The sequence below is a fragment of the Ceratocystis lukuohia genome, assembly GCF_044167205.1.
Source record: "Ceratocystis lukuohia strain C4212 chromosome Unknown Supercontig5_pilon, whole genome shotgun sequence".
Lineage (NCBI taxonomy): Eukaryota > Fungi > Ascomycota > Sordariomycetes > Microascales > Ceratocystidaceae > Ceratocystis > Ceratocystis lukuohia.
Window position 1 is genome coordinate 2,764,877 of NW_027263524.1, and position 19,501 is coordinate 2,784,377.

The 19,501-nt window shown below is 44.9% G+C and overlaps 3 protein-coding genes across 3 annotated transcripts; 2 read left to right on the top strand and 1 right to left on the bottom strand.

The window, feature by feature from the left end:
- Window positions 1–1,855: 1,855 nt before the first annotated feature.
- Window positions 1,856–2,068, bottom strand: HOO65_050586 (uncharacterized protein; the record flags this gene model as incomplete). The annotated part of the gene is made up of 1 exon (XM_071000952.1): window positions 1,856–2,068. One exon carries the CDS (start codon window positions 2,066–2,068, stop codon window positions 1,856–1,858), a length of 213 nt encoding a protein of 70 aa, XP_070858645.1.
- A 6,707-nt stretch (window positions 2,069–8,775) lies between these two features.
- On the top strand, window positions 8,776–9,456 carry HOO65_050587 (putative double-stranded RNA/RNA-DNA hybrid binding protein; the record flags this gene model as incomplete). The annotated part of the gene is made up of 1 exon (XM_071000953.1): window positions 8,776–9,456. The coding sequence occupies one exon, from the start codon at window positions 8,776–8,778 to the stop codon at window positions 9,454–9,456; it is 681 nt and encodes a 226-aa protein (XP_070858646.1).
- Window positions 9,457–12,418: 2,962 nt separating this feature from the next.
- On the top strand, window positions 12,419–12,773 carry HOO65_050588 (uncharacterized protein; the record flags this gene model as incomplete). The annotated part of the gene is made up of 2 exons (XM_071003566.1): window positions 12,419–12,558; window positions 12,614–12,773. The coding sequence occupies 2 exons, from the start codon at window positions 12,419–12,421 to the stop codon at window positions 12,771–12,773; spliced, it is 300 nt and encodes a 99-aa protein (XP_070858647.1).
- Between the last annotated feature and the right edge of the window lie 6,728 nt (window positions 12,774–19,501).

The following is a 19,501-nucleotide window of genomic DNA, read 5'->3' on the forward strand; positions in this document are numbered from 1 at the left end:
AACATCGCTTAAACGGGATCTCCGCGTAATTCGCATTGCAAAAGCAACCCCTCCTTGGTAGATGGGGGCACAACAGGGTCATGGGTACCCATCACTATAATAAAGCCATTATCATGAACTAGAGGCCTAATTGATCATAGTACTATACTTCCTTGTTATGATGGGTAGGCTATACTGAAAGCATAACCTTACATGATCCTCCGAGGTCCCTTGTGATTTAACCCACAGATACCCACGGTTTTATTAAGCCTCATAGTGTACAGCTAGTGGGGGCTAGAAACCAGTGCAGTTTTATACACCCCCCCTTGGCTATCAAGCCACTAATCATGTAGTACAAATCGGGGGCGGCTACACGCTGTAGGTTTTAGGGTTCAGGGTCACATGACAATCGGACCCTGACCCCGCTCTGAGATAGACTTACGAAGCGCCAGCTTCGTAAGTCTGTCACAGAGGTTGCTTCTTTCTTCATCAAGCTTTTAGAATCGGAGAATCGACATACATTTTTAGGATAGCTATTCATACGAGACTCACGTATTTATATGCATCAACGTGAGTGATTATAGCGCTTGTTTACTGTGGTCAATAGCTGCAGGGTTACAACTGCCGTATCATAGACGCAGGCGTAACACTCACAACGCGCTGCTTATTTTCTTCGATGCGCCGTCCCCCTTGTCTTGGCGACGCCTATATCCGCGCCCCCCTATCTTCGCTCCCCTCCCCCCTGTTTTTGGATTACCTAATGAAGATTTTGCTGTGAGCCCTTGGCAGCACCAGCAAGCAGACTACAGATGCACCAGATAGAGATGGAGACAGACGCTGTAGCAGAGGCTTTAAATGCTGTAAATGCAAATGGTACAGCAGACTACGTAGCAGACAACGCAGAATTAGAGCGATGGAAGTGTCTGACTTTCAAAACACCTACTCAGCCGGTCACAAGTACGAAGTGTGAGCTGTCTGGATTTAAGAAAGTTGGGCCTACGAAAAGGAAAGCTTCAAAATGTAGCAAGTGTCATCAGGTTGGCCATACAATTACTTCGAAGGCATGCCCCCTTAAGTATTCAGGGCTTTGCAATACATAATTTCCACTACATTATTTACCTCTATCTAGTATGTATGTATGTATTTTTTAACATACCTTTATCTAGTGCATTTGCTACATCTACATTGCTAGTAAGGGCTCAAAACACCAGCGATGCAAATGAACACCGAGATTTATTCAAGGTTGAAACACGCCGACCTGGGAAACTAGGCATACGGAGGAAGAACATCCGCTAAACGTTCCATCCCAAGGATGTGACGGTCGGATCTCTAATTTGAGGCTAAACAATCAAGGATACAACGAGTTGAATGACTGATGTGGACTGGGTAAACATTCTCCGACTGCCGCTGTTTACACTCAAAATATGAGCATTCAAGGTTAGAGATAGCACAAAGAATATGAACTGAATAAATATAGCATGACAACTAAGGACAGGATACATACTATAAATTGATCTCTTTTGCAGTAACTGTGGCTGCGCCACTTGGTGAGATTAACAAGCCAAGTTGGAAATCGATCACCAGTTCTTCCAAGTTAAGTTCAGGGTCTTGCTACAACTTCCTGGACTGTAGCTTGCTAAAAGCGAAGGTTGAACACAAGCCATCCAAAATTTCGCCAAAGCATTCCACCAGTTCAACATCGAGCTGTTCTTAGACACTCACGCACGAATACATTTTTGGTAGTATAGTTTAACTCAAATAGTTGTGGGAAAGATAGTTTAGGAGGTGAGGACTGTTATTCATCGCCAATCTTATCCTGGTCCTAGCTATCTCTATGCTGAGGGTAGTTCTACCAAAGGCTGACAAACTCCTACCGCTAGCACCACGAATCAGGAACCTCGAAAGATACACCATCATCGCCAGTGCAAATACAAACCGAACCTGCGAAAGAGCAGTGTATGTCACGTCTAGCAACACCGACATCGCCATCAAGGTTTGTGTTCTCGCCAACATTTTGAACGTTGCCAGAAGGAGCTGCCAGAACACCGGCAGCAAAGGCGAGAAGTAGGGTAACAGTCCAGCGTTGCATGATGGTCGAGTTGTAGTTTCTGGTTAATGATTTGTAGAGGGGACTTCGCAATGGCAAAGAGATTGTAACAAAAAATTAAGGATTGAAGAAGAAAAGAGTAGTAAGAAGGCTCAAGAAGAGGCTATGAGCGAAGTCGAGGTATGAGAGGTATAAGCCGATGTTCTGGAGAAGAAAGAAAAGAACCCATATGTTGCGGTGAGGCACTCATATATACTTGTCTAGACGCTTCTCAGGTAGGTCTAAGCACGTTCAATTATGCTACTCTTTCTACGTCGCTAGACCTACGTTGGCATCAAGAATGTGAAAGAGGTCACCAAATCAAGAATGCCGTAGATCTAAAAACGATATATAGCAGCTATGTTCACCTCGGCATCGAGACACACGATAACAGAGTTGTCATAGCCCCCAAATTATCTCTATAAGTGAGGTCTATGAAATCTTTCCGGGAAAGTGCACATTAAATTATACCGAACTCCGTTCATGGCTAAGCTTCTAGTCCAGCCAACAGAGAACGGCGACTAACCTTGTCTCCTATAGAAGCCCTTGCATTCACCCTAACTGTTTTCTCGTCTAGCCCAAGAATAACTTTTCTTTTTTTTCATCAAGTTATACAAGTGTTACGTTACTCTCATGCCATCTCCATCCATAAATATCATCAACTCATTCTCACATGGCATGGCCCACAGGCGGGGAAACACAGTTGCAGGCCCAATGCTGGTCGATGGGTTGTTTTTGGTGTTCTGGAAGGAGACTGACTGATCATCTATACCTTCCACACCACTCAGTCGAAAAGGGGGGGACGAGGAGCCTCATGAATGCGGATTTGAGATAAGTGTGAATACAGGTTTTTCAATGGATATAGCAAGCTTCACAGAACTAGCAAGAGTTTCGCGTTGAGTGCGCCGTCTATTCTACTCCCCAGTGTATTTGTGATGAATATTGTAGATTTTAGTAGCTTGTCAGATACTGTGCTTTTGGTCATGATAGGCTGAAGGACTAAAAGTAGCCTGGGCTCTATAACTGTATTTTCATGTCCTATGTAACAAAATCACTCGGATTGAAGCTTTGGACAATCATCCACGGGGCTATAAGTCACGTTATGGGCATGTGTTTCTAAGGGCCCTTCTGTACTTGAGTCTTAACTCCAGCAGATTTTGTGCAGGCTGAAACTCGGCTATACATCATGTTCTTGAACAATGTTAGTTGTGGTTGAGGCAGTGCCTATATGTAGCAAGACAATTTAATGCCACAGGCCTTTCTGTGTCGTAGTTCCCTTATCTCATTCAGCGACACTTTTCTCAATGCTTGCCCTCAACTTCGAGAGTGCAAAAGCCTTGGTAGCATTCTCACAATAAAACAGACAACATCTTCTAGTATGGCTACGATAATCTTTGAGAACGAGGTCCAGCTTGCTCGGATGCAAGTGGTCAGTTGGAGCTGCATCTTGAGTCTCGCATATGGAAAAGATTGCGGGGAGAGGAGACTCGTTGGGGGCTTGTGAATGCTACATATTTCTCATGGTTTATTTTATCTCGATTACGTTGTTCTTACTCAACCAGTAGAGCTCCAAGCTTAGCGACAGTCAGCCCCCCCTTAATGGAACTGCGACATCCAGTACTTAGGACCATAACACCAGCCTTAGACACACACACACGACGTCTAGCTATAGCCAGTAATACCACAATGTGCCCTGTGACGGTCGCGTTGACTCGCATTGAGTGCTGCTGTTGTAAAGGGCATCATTAGGGTGCATGACATGGTGGGATATATTAACAAAAGGGCCGTGGTAAGGGAGGAGATGAAGCATTGCAAATATAAGTTCAGGCTAATAGTTACCGTGTGAGTGAATCATTTCGAGCCTGACTTCAAAGACTAAGAAGCTGGTAGTTGGTTGTTAGGCAGCTGTACTATCTTGCATCTAGATCTATGTTCCGTTGATTTGGTAACGTCAATGATAAGCGAATGCACCAAAAATATCGACCCTAAAGACAAAACAGACCATAAAAACACAAAACATCTAATCAATTGAAACTGAGTGTTATGCTCTGCCATAGACACTGTAGCAACTTTTTGACAAATTCTTGAATCATGACCAGCCTTACCACAAGTTCCACACTGCCTTACCCTCGCTAGTCCCAACCTTCCCTGACCACCACTTCGGGATAATTCTGCCATCACCTGCGCATCAACGTCTTTCTGATCAATCTCACTTCTTCCCTCATCCATAGTCATCTCCCCTCTATACCGTAGCTCAGTCCTTTTTGTTCTATGACGCCTGCTAAGGGTCTCATTTGCCTGTCGAAGGATCTGGACCTCGGACTTCAACAAGGTGTTCTGGCACATTGTTGTGTTCATTCCTTTTGAAAATGACTTAACTGTCTGGATAATTGATGTCGGGGAGCTGCTTTGATGCCTTCTAACTCGCTTTTCAAGATATCCAGATTGAGAATTGGCTTCTAGCACTGTTTTTGGCGTCTTAGAAACCCAAGGGTCGGGGAGGCCGGCCTCCTCCTCGATCAGTGTTGGAGTCCGTAGCTGCACGTCAAGCCTAGATATCACACTTTCTGGATCTAGAGGAATGATTCCAGCGCCTCTAAATCCCTCCTTAATATTGCTTTCCGTCATAGCTGCTTGGTGGGCAGCATAAAACGCCAGAAGGAAATCAGTCTTGGAAACGTGAGTTATCGAGCACCTGATGAGATGCTCGATTTCTCGACCATAGGCCTTCATGAGAGGTCCAAAGCAGCCAATGTCAAGAGGCTGGAGTATATGAGATGAATGAGATGACAGGCAAAGTGTGATAATGTTGTTGTCCTTGCACTGTGTCTAAAAGTCAACTGAGTGGTGGCTTTCATAACCATCAAAGATCAGAAGGCGATAGCGACCACTAGATCGTGCCTTTGTATGCCGATCAAAGTGCTTAAGTCACTCAAGACCTGTCTCATTACCGGTCTAACCATTGTGGGTTGTCGCTTGACGAAGTTGGAAGCCCAGCGCTTACCAACAGGTGACGCGTCGCAGTCGGCGAGCAGTTTATTAGCCATTTCTTTAACACCACGAAGTCGCGGAGGAAATCCTTGCGAATCCAGGTCAATAATGAACTTTACAATAGTCTGCTCTTCTAGATCAGATAGCTTTCGTGATTTGGGAATCCAGTCATGCCGAGATTGAATACCATTGTACCGGCGACGTAACTGGTTTAAGCTCGTGGAGTTGTCAGTAACCTAAGTCAGGGTTACCAGGATTGCTGACCCTGATCCAGTTCGCCCAAACGCTAGGGTTAGTATCAGACATCAAGGGTCTAGAACATGGTAGTGAATATATAAACCGGCCTGCTGAGATGTGCTCCTCGGAGATACAGAACAACTTCAACAATCACTTATTCCTTCTTTCTCTTCTTCACAAGAAATTCAGTACGTCCTTCTAATACCTACTGTTGTATGTGAAGTATGGCATATAGTTGGATGATTTCTATAACATCGATGAGACGGGTTTTATGATGGGCTTGATTCAGAACAGAATAGTCGTCACAGACAAAGATGGGGATGGGAAGCCAAAGTTAATGCAGCATGGAAACAGGGAATGTGTTGCCGGTGCTTGACATCGATTGCTCAATGAAAATACCGTAAAGCGTTTTATTTAGAAAAATCTGAAGAAAGAAAGAAAGAAGGAGAAAACTAAAACTAAGTGCCTGTTGTCCTATTTGTATTTCTTGCTTCCCTCTAGCAGAGTTTTCTCTGCGCCATTTGTCATCCATGGTCGCCAGTTGTCTGTGCACTCCTTGCTCTGTGATCCATATCGACTGTAGGCGCACAGCCTGCAACAGAATGGATTGTGGTCATTCAAGCGATTAATGCAAATGGCTGGGCGATCCCGCCGCTTATCATCAGTGGAGGCCAATATCACCTCACTATCTGATACTGGGAAAGCAACCTTCCAAGCGATTAGGTCATTGCGACGACCCAAATTCGCGGGATCAATAACGAGACTGGTCTCAAGTGGCTTAATCATCGATCACTGTACACCCAAGCGATCAAATGGTCACTATTGTCTCTTAATCCTCGATGGCCGTGAAAGTCACCACTCTATCGGATTCGACAGATATTGTGAGGGGAATAAGATGGTCTGGTTTTGTATGCCACCAAATTCGTCCAATCTACATGAGCCCCTTGATGACAGGTAGTGGCCGAATTATCGAGAAGTGGTTGGTTGGGGAAGGCCGCTTAGACCTGTTGCGTGGCGCGGTATATATGTTAAGTGGCGTCCCATACGTGCCCCACTTATCCGAACCTATTGTGGCTGATCACGTGACATGATTGACACCACAATACAAAAGGAATCGTGCCAGGACGTAGCATAGACTTGAACCCTTTAATAAACCAACTGATTCAACATTTAAGATCTATTCTACAAGACCAGAGATTCAGCACTGTGGTGCATGTGGCAAGCCTGCTGATAATGTAAGGGCATGTCAGGTAGTACCATGCACCACCACCCTTTCGACAACCCCACCCTTTCGTCAGGCAAAAAAAAAGTCGCCCACCAAAACTCAACACTTTCATTCACACACATCTCAACAAGAATAAATATTATTTAAAAGTAGTTTCCTCTATCGAGTCTTGAATTGATTGGAGTTCCTAATTCTCTCCTCAAACTGCCAAGTTGGGGACCCGATATATGTGGGTAGTAGCAAGGAAAGAGTTGTTCCTATTCGCACCGTAATAGTTTCCTACTCGCACGTGTAAATTTAATGCCCCACTTAACACCAAGTAATTGAACCAATCACATAACCAATTTGACAATAGTCTGACCAATAAAATAGTCATATAGATTTTTAAAGTGGAACCAAACTTGAGTAAAGAAGCTGAAAATGAATATCACAATCAAGTGAAATCTAAAGCCCATCTTCTAAAGTCTATTAACGATTTAAACTTGTACACTAAAAACTAGATAAATCAGGTGATTTGTACGCTATCTTGGCACTAAGTATCAAGTTTCTAAGCAAAAGGAGAGTGTTTGACGAAGTCACACAGCAAATTGGCTTGGCAATATCTCTCGTGAAGTATCATATGCCTGTGTTGATATTCTTGCTAAGCAACACCGCTATATTGCAGGTGTACAGGATTCAGGTCTGCCTTCTTGTAAGCCTCTTATACGCTCTTGTGCTGGCATTTGTCGGAAGCAATATGGTTTGCCTGGTGCCCATGAAATTCTGGCAAAAAAAGACAGAAAAGAAGCTATTTTGAAGGTCGAAATTGATTCGTATTGGTGGCTAGACGACAAAATCACTGAGGACAACGATATATTCTTGATTCAGGAGCCAGAAGTTGTTCAACGTGGGCGTGGGCGCCCTCGAAACACTGCAACCTTCAGTGCAGATGAAATAAGTGTCTTTCCCTCATCTCAGTCTGTCTACGAAGGTCAAACAATCATCCCGTCACCATCCCCTGTTATACAGCCGATTCCAGACCAAAGCTCCCGCCGTACAACTGCTTCAATATGGCGCCAACTCAGTCAATGGGAGTATGGCGATAGCCTTGCGGCGATGGATCAGCAGGATGTGGAGACAATTCAATGCAAAGGAAAGACGGAAACACGGCAAATGACACTGACGATATCACCAAAGAAGGCACCACAAGAGGTATCACAGGAGACACTGCAGGAGGGACCACAGGAGGCAGAGGGATGGAAGGAGGCTACATACAACATTCGGCGCAAGAGGCCCAGAGTAGACTTTCTTTTTCTTGAATCGAGGAGGAAAGGGATGTTATAAAGTGGGGCTGGAACGACTATTTTATTGGTTCAATTATTCGGTGTTAAGTGGGGCATTAAATTTTCATGTGCGAGTAGGAAACTATTGTGGTGCGAATAGGAACACTCATAATCAAGCCAAGGGAAAAGCTACACCCTTCTTCCTGTTCTGAGAGGATTATCCCCCAGCTCCTAGGTGACCTCAGCCTCTATACAGTCATTCTCTGCCTTACTCTACTGGCTGTCATGAGGTTGTTTTCCTGAGTAGGGGCAGCTGCATCATAGTACTTAAGAGTAATAACATAGCATAAAGAAATCATATGTCAGGGTAATGAGTGAAGTCTTCAACACAATGAGTATCCCTTCCTTTTACATTTCTTTGTGTAAGGATCAGCCATAGAATTTGATTTGATTTGATTTGAATATATTTAACGTCTACTGGAATCACTAAGATCAAACGACGCCGGGTTGGTTACCGGACAGAATTAACCCTCTGCAAGGCTGACCACAGATCTCAGGCGGCGAGAAGCTCGTATGCTCCCAAGCAAGCTTGTTACTCGCCCTCCTCCTGTAGCCGACAATTACAAAAAAAAAAAAAGAAAAGAAAAGAAAAAGGAAAAAGGAAGAGAAGAGAAAGAACTAGAACAGAACACAAAACACAACAAGAAAGAAGAAGCAAGCAAAAGCCGTGAACTTCACCCTCTCGTAAACACTAAACAAATCCTAACGCCCCTCCTCCCTCCGTGCTAGCCCGTCCCCTGTCATGTGTCTACTCGACACGCCCTCCATTTAGGGTCTAATTTTTCCGCTAGGTACTTACAAGACCTATCCTCTCTGAGGAGTTTCTTTACGAAGCTCCCCACCAGTCTCGTGGCGTTGCCTATGCACTCCCATGGGTGACTGAAATCCTTCGGTTTGCCACAGTTTGGCACTTGGCACTTTGTCTCGGCGTCCTGATGGTTGAACCTGGTGTGGTACTCCTCAAAGTCGCCGTGTTTGGAGCGCGCCGCCAAGATTCTCGCGACGGTGCCTCGGTTCAGCCCTCTCATCCAGTCCAGCTTGTATGGCCTTGGGATTCCCAGCGCCCCTCCAAGGTGGTCGGTGTTTGGGCAGTTGTCTCTCATCCAGTCCTTGAAGTCGGCCCTGAATGCATCGTTCTTCCAGCGTCTCGCCGCCGCCAGAGACATCGTCCTCTCGGGAACCAGCAGATCCGAACTCTTGCATCCCGCTTTGGCCAGCTGGTCCACTGCTTCGTTCCCTGGGACTTCGCAGTGCCCCGGGACCCAGTGTACCCTGCCGACCGGCTTGTCCAGCGAGAGGCACTCCGTTCCGCCTTCCCACTTTGCAAGGATGCGCCTGATCTCGTCGACCTCGAGTTGGGAAGTGCCTGGCTTCCTCATTCACTTGCTGATACGCTTCGCTACTCCCAGGTTGTCCACGCACAGATTCAGACCCTCTGCTTGTGGTGGGGCAACTTCTGCTGCGATTCTGACTGCTCTGAGGGCTGCGATCGCTTCCGCGTCCGCCACTTCCCTGTACTTCCCACATGCCCCGGAGCCTTGCGCCAGGGTCTTGCCTCCGTGGTAAACAGCCCAGCCAGCTCCCGTGTTTCTGTCGCTGTCACGCGAGCCGTCTGAGTAGACCCAGATTGTGTCCTGAGATTCCTTCTCGAGCAGTTTAAGATAGGCCTTGGCCGCTTCTTCCTTGCTCAGTTTCTCTGCTAGTGGGTCGGGCGGTCCCATCAGCCATAGAATTGGCCAGTGAGAGAGGTACATTGGCAGAACTCCAGAGCATGGAATGCACTAACAGACATATTTCCAGCCAATCAGAGTGCGTAAAATGTGATGCCCACATAAGCCTGATGCCCATGGAGAAAAACGTGATGCCCACGTAGTAACTGCCTCCAAGAAACAGCGCGGCGCATGTAGCTGTCGCCGCTATCCATTCAACAGATGGCTAACAATATTAATGTGATGCCAGCACGCTGTAGATTTTAGGGTCCAGGGTCACATGACAAGCTGACCCTGACCCCGCTCTGAGATAGACTTACGAAGCGCCAGCTTCAGAAGCCTGTCACAGAGTTTGCTGCCTTCTTCATCAAGCTTTAAGAATCATAAAAATCGACATACATTTCTAGGATAGCTATATGTACGAGACTCACGTATCTATATGCATCAACGTGACTGATTATAGCGCTTGTTTACTGTGGTCAATAGCTGCAGGGTTACAACTGTCATATCATAGACGCAGGCGCAACACCCACAACGCGCCATACTACACTAGGCAGGATTTTTATTTGCCGATTCTGGGCAGGGTGCAAGGGTGGCTCCGTCTGTGCAATAATATGGATGTGCTAGTAAATAGTAGGAACCCATGATTATGCGGCTACCCCCAATACAGCCTTTCGCCCCCACCAAAAGCTCTGTATCGCAGGGATAGAAGGAGATATTACCAAATCGAGGAGACATCGGTCTAGATGCAAAATAGTTCATCTGCCAACAACTAATCACCAGCTTCTTAGTATGTTGAAATCAGGTTCCAAAGGATTCACTCATACGGTAACTATTGGCCTTTACTTGTATTTGTGGTGCTTCATCTCCTCCTTTACCACGGCCCTTTTGTTATTCTATCCCACCATGCCGTGTGCCCTGATAATGCCCTTTACAACAGCAGCACTCGATGGGAGTCAAGGCGACCGTCACAGGGCACATTGTGGTATTTCTGGCTATAGCTAGAAGACTTGTGTCTGTCTCAGGCTGGTGTTATGGTCCTAAGTACTGGATGTCGCAGTTCCGTTAAGGGGGGGCTAACTATCGCTAAGCTTGGAGCTCTACTGATTGAGTAAGAAGAACAAGGGAATCGAGATATAATTAACCATTAGTAATATGTGGCATTCACAAGTCCAACAAGTCTCCTCTCCCCTACGAGGTATGTCTTGCCGGCAATCATTTCCATATCCGAGATTCGAGGTGCAGCTCCAACCGACCACTTGCATCCGAGCAAGCCAGACCTCTTTCTCTAAGATCACTATAACCCTACTCGAAGATATTATCCAGTTTATCCTTAGAATGCCGCCAAGGCTTTTGCACTGTCGAAGTTAAGGGCAGACACTGAGAAAAGTGAGTGTCCCCGAATAAGACAAGGGAACTGCGACACGGCAAGGCCCGACGCATTAAATTATCTTATTCTAGAATCAAGCCACATACAGGCGATGCCTCAACCACGACAAACGTTATTCAAGGACATGATGTATGGCGGAGTTTCAGCCTGCACGAAATCCGTTCCGGTTCAGACTCAAGTATAGAAGGGCCTCTAGAATCACATTCTTATATCTTGGGAAAATTGCCATTATTGTTAATACAGCTCATGAATACCGCAAAATCAACTGCTATTAAGGGGAATCAAAGAAGCTTACAGACTTCTGCTGCAGGTATACAAGCCAATAGCTTGGGATGCTGCCTTGGCAATTTGCCCACTGATATATAAATAGGCATAGTTAGGAAGCTAGGAGTGATAAGAATAACGCGACTTTGAAACCAGTGTACAATTGTCCTAACCTCATCTTTCGATACGGATGCTTTTCCTTTTTAAGAGATGAAAATACAGTTACAGGGCCTGGGCTACTTTTAGTCCTTCGGCCTATCGAGACCAAAAACGCAGTATCCAACAAGCTGCTAAACACTACAATATTGATCACAAATACACTGGGGAGTAGAATAGACGGCGCACTCGACGCGAAACTCTTGCTAGTTCCGTGGAGCTTGCTCTATCCATTGAAAAGACTTGAGTCACACTTGTCTCAAATCCGCATCCATGAGGCTCCTCGTCCCCCCCTTTCGACTGAGCGGTGTGGAACGCATAGATGATCAGTCAGTCTTCTTCCAGACCACCATACACAACCCACCGGCCAGCATTAGGCCTGCAACTGTGTTTGCCCGCCTGTGTGCCGTGTGATGTAAGAACGGGTTGACGGTATTTATGGAAGAAGATGGCTTGAGAGTGACGAAATAATTATATAACATAATGAAAAAAAATGGAAAAGATTTATGCTCAGACAAGACGAGAAAGTAGGAAGGGTAGATACAGGGGCGTCTGCGGAAGACAAGGTTATTCATTGTCTTCCGTGGCCGGATTAAAAGCTGAGCTATGAAAGGAGTTCGGTATAGTTGAATTTCCACTTTTCCGGAAGCATTTCAGAGACTTGAGTTATGGAGATATAATGGGAGATATGGCAACTCTGTTATCGTGAGCCTTGACGCCGCGGTGAGCATAGCTGCTATATATCATTTTTTGATGTACGGCATTTTTGATGCCGATGTAGCTCTAGCGATGTAGAAATAGTAGCATAATTGAATTTAGACCTACTCGAGAAGCGTCCCGACAAGTATATAAGGGTGCCTCGCCTCGCAAAGTATATCTTCTTCTCTTTTTTCTCTAGAACATCGGCTTTATACTTCTCATACCACGACTTCGCTTACAGCCTCTTCTTGATCCTTCTTACTACTCTCTTCTTCTTCAATCCTTAATTTTGTTACAACATCTTTGCCATTGCAAAGTCCCCTCTATAACTCATTAACCAGAAACTATAACTCGACAATCATGCAACGCTGGACTGTTACCCTACTTCTCGCTTTTGCTGCCAGTGCTCTGGCAGCTCCTGGCAACCTTCAAAATGTCGGCGACAACAAAAACCTCGATGGTGATGCCGGTGTTGCGAAACGTATGATCCTCGGCTGTCAGTGGGTTGACGTGGAAGACGTAGGCACAGTTTGCGTTTGCTATGACGACGTAAAGGGCCCCATCGTGGTTGACGACTCAATTTGCCGAGGTTAAGAACTTGTCGCCCTTTGGTACAACTACCCTCAGCGTAGAGATAGCTGAAACCAGGATACAATTGGCAGTGACTAGCAGTCCCAATCTCCTAAGCTATCTTTCCGTCAAATACTTTAGCTAAGCTATACTACTAAAATAAACTCATATAACTGTCTAAGAATCTCTCGATGTTGAACTATTGGAATGATTTGGTGTAATTTTGAATTGCTCGTGTTCAACCTTTGCCTGTAGCAAGCTACAGTCCAGCAAGTTGTAGCAAGATCCTAAACTGAACTTGAAAGGACCGGTGATCGATTTCCAACTTAGCACGTCGATCTCGTCAAGTTGCATAGTCACAATTACTGCAATAGAGATGAAGATATCGTATTTATTCCATGCTTTGTAGGCATACTGTATTCCCTCAGTGCATGTATGTTACGCCATCTCTAACCTTCAGTGCTGATATTTTGAGTGTAAACAACGGCAGTTGTACAATGTTTACCGAGTCCACACGGTGGTGCCATCTCAGTCATTCAACTAATCTTCACTTGGTTGTTTAAGCTCAAATTAGAGATCCCAGAGTTAAATCCTTGGGCTCTAAATACCACTGCAAAAACACGATGTCCTCTTGTGTAGAGGGCTAGTCTATTAGGCCTAGCGTTTGCAACATTTCTTACACTTGAATGCGTGAAGCTAGTGCATTGTTCTTGTTACTTGGTTATTAAAAGGACGTTTAGGTCAAATCTCTTAGACTTTGTAAAGGCACTGGTCGGCTAATTTCTGCTTGGCTTTTCAGCAGTCCATGCTGCAGGTGATGGTGATGGTCCACACAGATACGGAGTCTAATAACCTTGTTAGTCCAGTCAAGCTAATGATTATCAGTAATAGGATCACACCAGAGTGCAATATGGGTCTCGATCAGGGGAACAATGCCCCCAGATTGTCAGCAGTATTACTCCTCGGATCCTAGCGCGAGCATCTCGGATCGTGGTTGGGATATTGTATCCCACAAGCTCCCTGTATTTGTAGTTATCCTCTGCATTTTCATCATCATGATAGTCTCCTTGTAACAAGCACTCATTACCTCAAATACTTGGTTATAGAAACCTATAAAGGTATTTTATTGAATCCCATAACTTTCTATAGAGGCCTGGTCACTACTTCACTAGCCTCAGAACCTAGTTGTCATTGGCTTTATGTAGGGTAAGTCTCGTCAAACTACGACCCTACTCCGGCTTTTCGTTGAGCAGCTGGATTTATTGACGACAAAATGTGAGACTCATCGAGCCAACAGCCTTTTAGCTCAAGCTGAATTGCGAACTCAACCTCTTTGTGAGTATCGTGCAACAGCCTGCAAATAAGACAGCGGCTAACAGGGGGGTTGGGGGACACTACTTACCTACAGAATGTGCTGATGCTTTTTTCCAGACCAGGATTCCAGCCCTCCAAGTTGTTTCGAGAGGGTTTGTAGTTACAAGTCGTAAAGAGTATCACAATAGCTATAGGCAGACAGCTGTCAGTTGGATCTGTCCAATCTAGGCCATCTAGGTTTGAATAATGGGCATCTCCTGTGGGCTTGCATCTAAAACAAAATACAAAAATTAATCTCAAGTGGAATAGACAGAACACTTGGAATTAAATGTGGTGATATGAAGCATCAGCCACACTGTGGCACCGCTATGTGGCACCGCTATGTGGCTGACCACATCTCATAGGTTACATTCAGTCCTAGGAAACTATGTAGATACCCTTTCGACAACCCCACGCTTTCATCAGGCAAAAAAAAAAGTCGCCCACCAAAACTCAACACTTTCATTCACACATATCTCAACATGAATAAAGATTTTTTAAAGGCAGTTTCCTCTATCAAGTATTGAAATGATTCGAGTTCCTAATTCTATTCTCAAACTGCAAGGTTGGGGACCCGATATATGTGGGTAGTAGCAAGGAATTATTACCACTTCAATCCCTAATTTCCTCACCACTCTTTTCCAATACTATTCCTGATAGCCTCTCACAGCACTATCAGAATGCATTCATCTCGGCCTCGTTGGAAATATACAGAAGATGACATGGCTGAGGCTATATTGGATGTCACCGATAATGGCTTTTCACCCTCCCAGGTGTCTCAGCGACGGGGGGTGCCTCGAACCACCCTAATCGACAGACTTAACAGTCAGGCGGCTGTGAAAGAGCAAATCCAGCCTAGTCAACAGTTATCCAAGAATCAGGAAGACAAACCGGCTTTCTGAATCCTTCGAAAGAGTCCCTGGGGTACGCCCCATCCCACAATCAGATTCAGGCTTGCGTTATGGGCCTGCTAAGACAACAAGGCGACCAACTGGAATTAGGACACAACTGGGTAGCCAGATTCATTCATCGTCGCTCAGACCTTAATACCAAGATTGGTAGACGTCAGAAAGCCAATAGGTTTGACTCTTTCACGCTTAAAGCGGTTCACTGGTACTTCGATATCAGGGGGGGCCAGTATGGCTGGATTCGGCCTGAGAACACTATTAACGTTGATGAAGGAGGCATCATGATTGGTTTTCACAAGTATCTAACTCTATTTTCACTATAACTTTTCAAATTTGACTAGCTAGACTCTCTTTGTTAGGATTAGATAGCCTTGTGCTCGGAAGCGTGAACCTGAAGCAGAAGGCTCTTCTCAAGGGAACACAAACTCGAAATTGAACCTCATTCATCGAAGCTATCACTGCTGATGGTCGTGCCTTGACTCCTGGCATAACATTTAAAGGTAAAGAACTCAAGAGACAATGGTTTCTTGATGAATTGAGGAAAATTGCTGATTGGCATTTCATAACTTCACCAAACGGGTGGACTGATGACCACATTGGAGTTGAATGGCTTGAAAGAGTCTATTTGCCTCAAACCAAGCCCAATGACGAGTCTGATTCCAAATTGAACATTCTAGATGGCCATGGGAGTCATGCAACGGTAATGTGTTTGTTTACCTGGCTATAGGCTGCTGCTAACCGATCTAAGGACGAATGGATGGCTACATGCTTTTTGAATAATATTTACTGCTGCTACCTTCCAACACGTTGCTCCCATGGACTTCAGCCATTAGATGATGGAGTGTTTAATGCCTCCAAAGCTGCATATCACCAAGAACTGGAAAAGTTTGCTTCCCTGACTGATTCTGCTCCAATGGATACGGTCAATTTCATTAGAGCCTATGCCAAGGCTTGTGAAGTGGGAATGACTAAGAAGAATATACTCTCTGGCTGGAGAGTTACTGGGAATTGGCCAATTTCTAGAGCCAAAGCTCTATGGCATCCAGAAATACAAGAGGATAGGCCGAATGACAGTTCGAAGACAACTCCAGAGCCGGCGACATATTTCGTGTCAGATGATTCACCAAAATCTAGCCGCCACATCCGTGACTTCGGGCTTAATAGAATACTAAAGGCGCGGAGACGGTATAACGTGATAGCTAAAGAGTTTGAAGCGCAGTCGCAGACGTTGACGTCGTATGCCATGAGGATTTCTGGTCTAGACGAGCAACTGGCCTGTCTGAAAAGAGGGAAGAAGAGGAAGGTATCACCTGATCCCAATAAGCGTTTCATGACTCCAAGTGAAGCTCTAGTGACTGGATAAAGTCTTTCCAAGAAATAAAGCGAAAAGAAGCTTGTTGTGGTGAATGACAGCTCGTCAAAGGAGTCAGGGCCAGAATCAGAAGCTGCTTCAGTTGTTGAAGTTAGAGAGGAAAGCATACCACCTCAGCGAACCACTAGGTCTGCGACACCAGCCAAAAGACCTAAGGTTCAATAGATATATCAATGGCAAACTCGAATTAGGTTAAAATTTACAAACAACTTTTATTTTGGCTTGATTCTGTGTAAATGAAATAGCTGAGTTTTGGTGGTGGAATTTCTTTTTTGCTTGGCGAAAGGGTGGGGTTGTCGAAAGGGTGGGGTTGTCGAAAGGGTGGTGGTGCATGGTAATCTGGAAATCTGTACAAGAGTGTAGTGAATAATTTAGGTTGTGTCGAAACAATCTACTGAATTCAGATTTTATCACTTGAGAAGTCACTCGTGATCCTGTACAACCGCACGTGGAACCGTGCTGGTATACAGATTGATCGTTATGGTGAAGCTTGTCTTCTATTCATTCTCTATGGTGTTAAGTTCTTTCATCATGCACAACTAAGCTCAAGTATTCAGGCTCGGGTTTACCCAGGGTTAACCCGACCGAAGGCAAATTCCCCACAATACCCATCCTCCATATAGTTTATAACATTCATCCAACAGCAACACACTTTGATTAAGCCTCTGAATTAAGCGCGCAATTGATAATTTGTCCAATTAATTAAAATTAATGACTATACTATTCTCTGTTAAAGTCATGGCCTCTTGGCAGGTCCTTGCATTCAATCTGGTCTTTCTACAAATACTACACTGTCAACAATTGAATCTGTTGTGGAAAATCCAACCCTAGTCGGTAATAACACAGTAGGATGGTGCTGGTGTGGAAAAAGGACTAGGATACACAAATAAGGGTCTTGAACTATAGGGGAAGCATCACAGTCAATTGATCAGATAGATATCGATGCATAGGTAGCAGTTGAATCCTCAAGAGGTAGTCGTGGAAGGTCACAAGAGGCAAAGGTTTTGCAGTGTAGTATTTGCAGAAAGACCAGATTGAATGCAAGGACCTGCCAAGAGGCCATGAGGTCAACATAGAATAGTGTAGTCATTAATTTTGATTAATTGGACAAATTATCAATTGCGCGCTTAATTCAGAGGCTTTAATCAAAGTATCTCCGTTGCTCGCTTAACACTCGCGTTATATACTGGCACATCCATATTATTACACATGTGAAGCAATCCTTAAACCCTGCCTGGAATCAGCTAATCAAACTGACAGTGCAGGCATCACATTATTGTTGCGTGGCGCTTTGACAAGCACCCCTCGAGCTCAAGACTTACTAATTCAAATTCACAGTGTTGACTGAGTTCGTATTTTCCCTTTAGCGCTACATATACGACATACCACACTAGACTACTGACTGGATATTCCTTGAGGTTATCATGAGGTAGGAAGGCAAACAAAAATCGCATGTAATTCTTACCTTGGCGATGATGGTTGCACAGTAGATATCAGCGGCACCGTGGGTTCTTTGGCAGTGACTTACGTAGTCTTAGACGAAGAGAACCTGGTTTGAACAGGATTATTGTGTATTTCGTATCGCAAAATTAACCCCTGCTCCCTGGATATGAAGCTTGACTAATTATATAGCACAAATCTAACAGTAGATATTAGGAGGACGTACTGAATGTCCTGTGAAGAAGAGGAAGAAGGAGAATGAGTGATTATTGATGTTATTCTATGTCTGTCTAAGTCTAGCCCGAGAGGCGGATCTCGGCCGGTTTATATATCCATTACTACCATGTTCTGGGTCGAGCACTTGGGCCTTGGAAGAAGACCCTTGATGTCTGATTCTAACCCTAACGTTTAGGCGAACTGTATCAGGGTCAGCAATCTTGGTAACCCTGACTTAGGTTACTAACACTTACGCATTCTTTGCTACTAAAGACGCAGATCTTTAGCAGGTAATAAACACTGTTGGGTTTAAACCAGTGAATGCTAGTAAGTTGTAGCCATAGATAGCTAGATAGTTCCCCGGTAGTTTAGCCAACCGCCTGGCCTGTAGCAGTCATGCGGACACACATCGAGATTTACGTTAGTATTAGGATGGGCTTTCTACTTTAGAAATGGCCCAAAAGTGCCTGGCTGCAGAGAGAGTCCAAGGTTAACGCCCCTTCATCTGGACTAGAGATTAAAATTTCAAGTTTGTCTGTCAAGCTGAGGGCCAGATCAATGTTTCCTACAAGATAGACTAGCCTCAAAGAGGAGATCTTAGGTCTGTCAGGTAGATATATACTCGGAATACTGCATCACCTTGATCGCTACCGAAGATGTTGCTCTGGATTCGGACTGCAATTTCGTGCCATTTTACCCGCTATCCTTCTGGAAAGTATATGTAAGCGACAGAGCTAAAAGCTATTAGGTGAACTATGGAAGGTCGGATTCCATAGGAAACTTCATACAGCGGGATATGATTGTAGTTCGTCTTGCATGTTAGTTGGTGACCACTTCGTACGCAAAAGGCTAGAAGGGGTAGGATAAGCTCGCATCATGCTTCATAGCCCCGACTCGCTTTGTGATGATGCCGTTCCGTATTTCGGCCAGTCAGTTGGAACTGTGAAAATACAGTGGAGTGACCCCTACATAGGTTCCCTTCTGATTGGCAGTTTTTAGCCGAGAGCTAAATCCCGCCCCTCCATCGACATGAAACGCTCGCATTCGTCCATCAAGTTGTGTTATGGTCAGTTTGCTACGTGGTTGCATGGCTAGGAACCTAGTCCAAATATGCCTAGTGACACTCACTGTTGACGATTGGAAGGAGGCGTCCTTGTCTCGATAAGATCTGTGTGGAGACAGCGGCCAAGATTCTAGGTGCGAGATTCGCATTGTGGGATTGTAGACTGTGTGGTCTTTTGAAGGAACTCACTGTTTAGAATGCTACGGGCGCAGATCTTTTTTGATTATTGTGAATGTGGGTTCTGTTGTACATGATGCTGCCTTTCGTAAATATGCGGATGAGATTTACTCTAAACACCGATGCGGGAGACTTTGTTCAGTCGTTACAGAAGTAGCTGTTTTTGGCCAAGGCCGACTTTGAGTGGTTTAGCTGAAGTAAACGGACCCTGTTGAACGTTTACTACTGCTAGCATGAGATTTACTTGCCCTGAAGACCGGGAGATAGCAAGCTTATAACCGGAGCAAGGTTCCATCTTCTAGGTTTTCTTAGCTGCTCTTGTCAGTAACCTAAGTCAGGGTTAC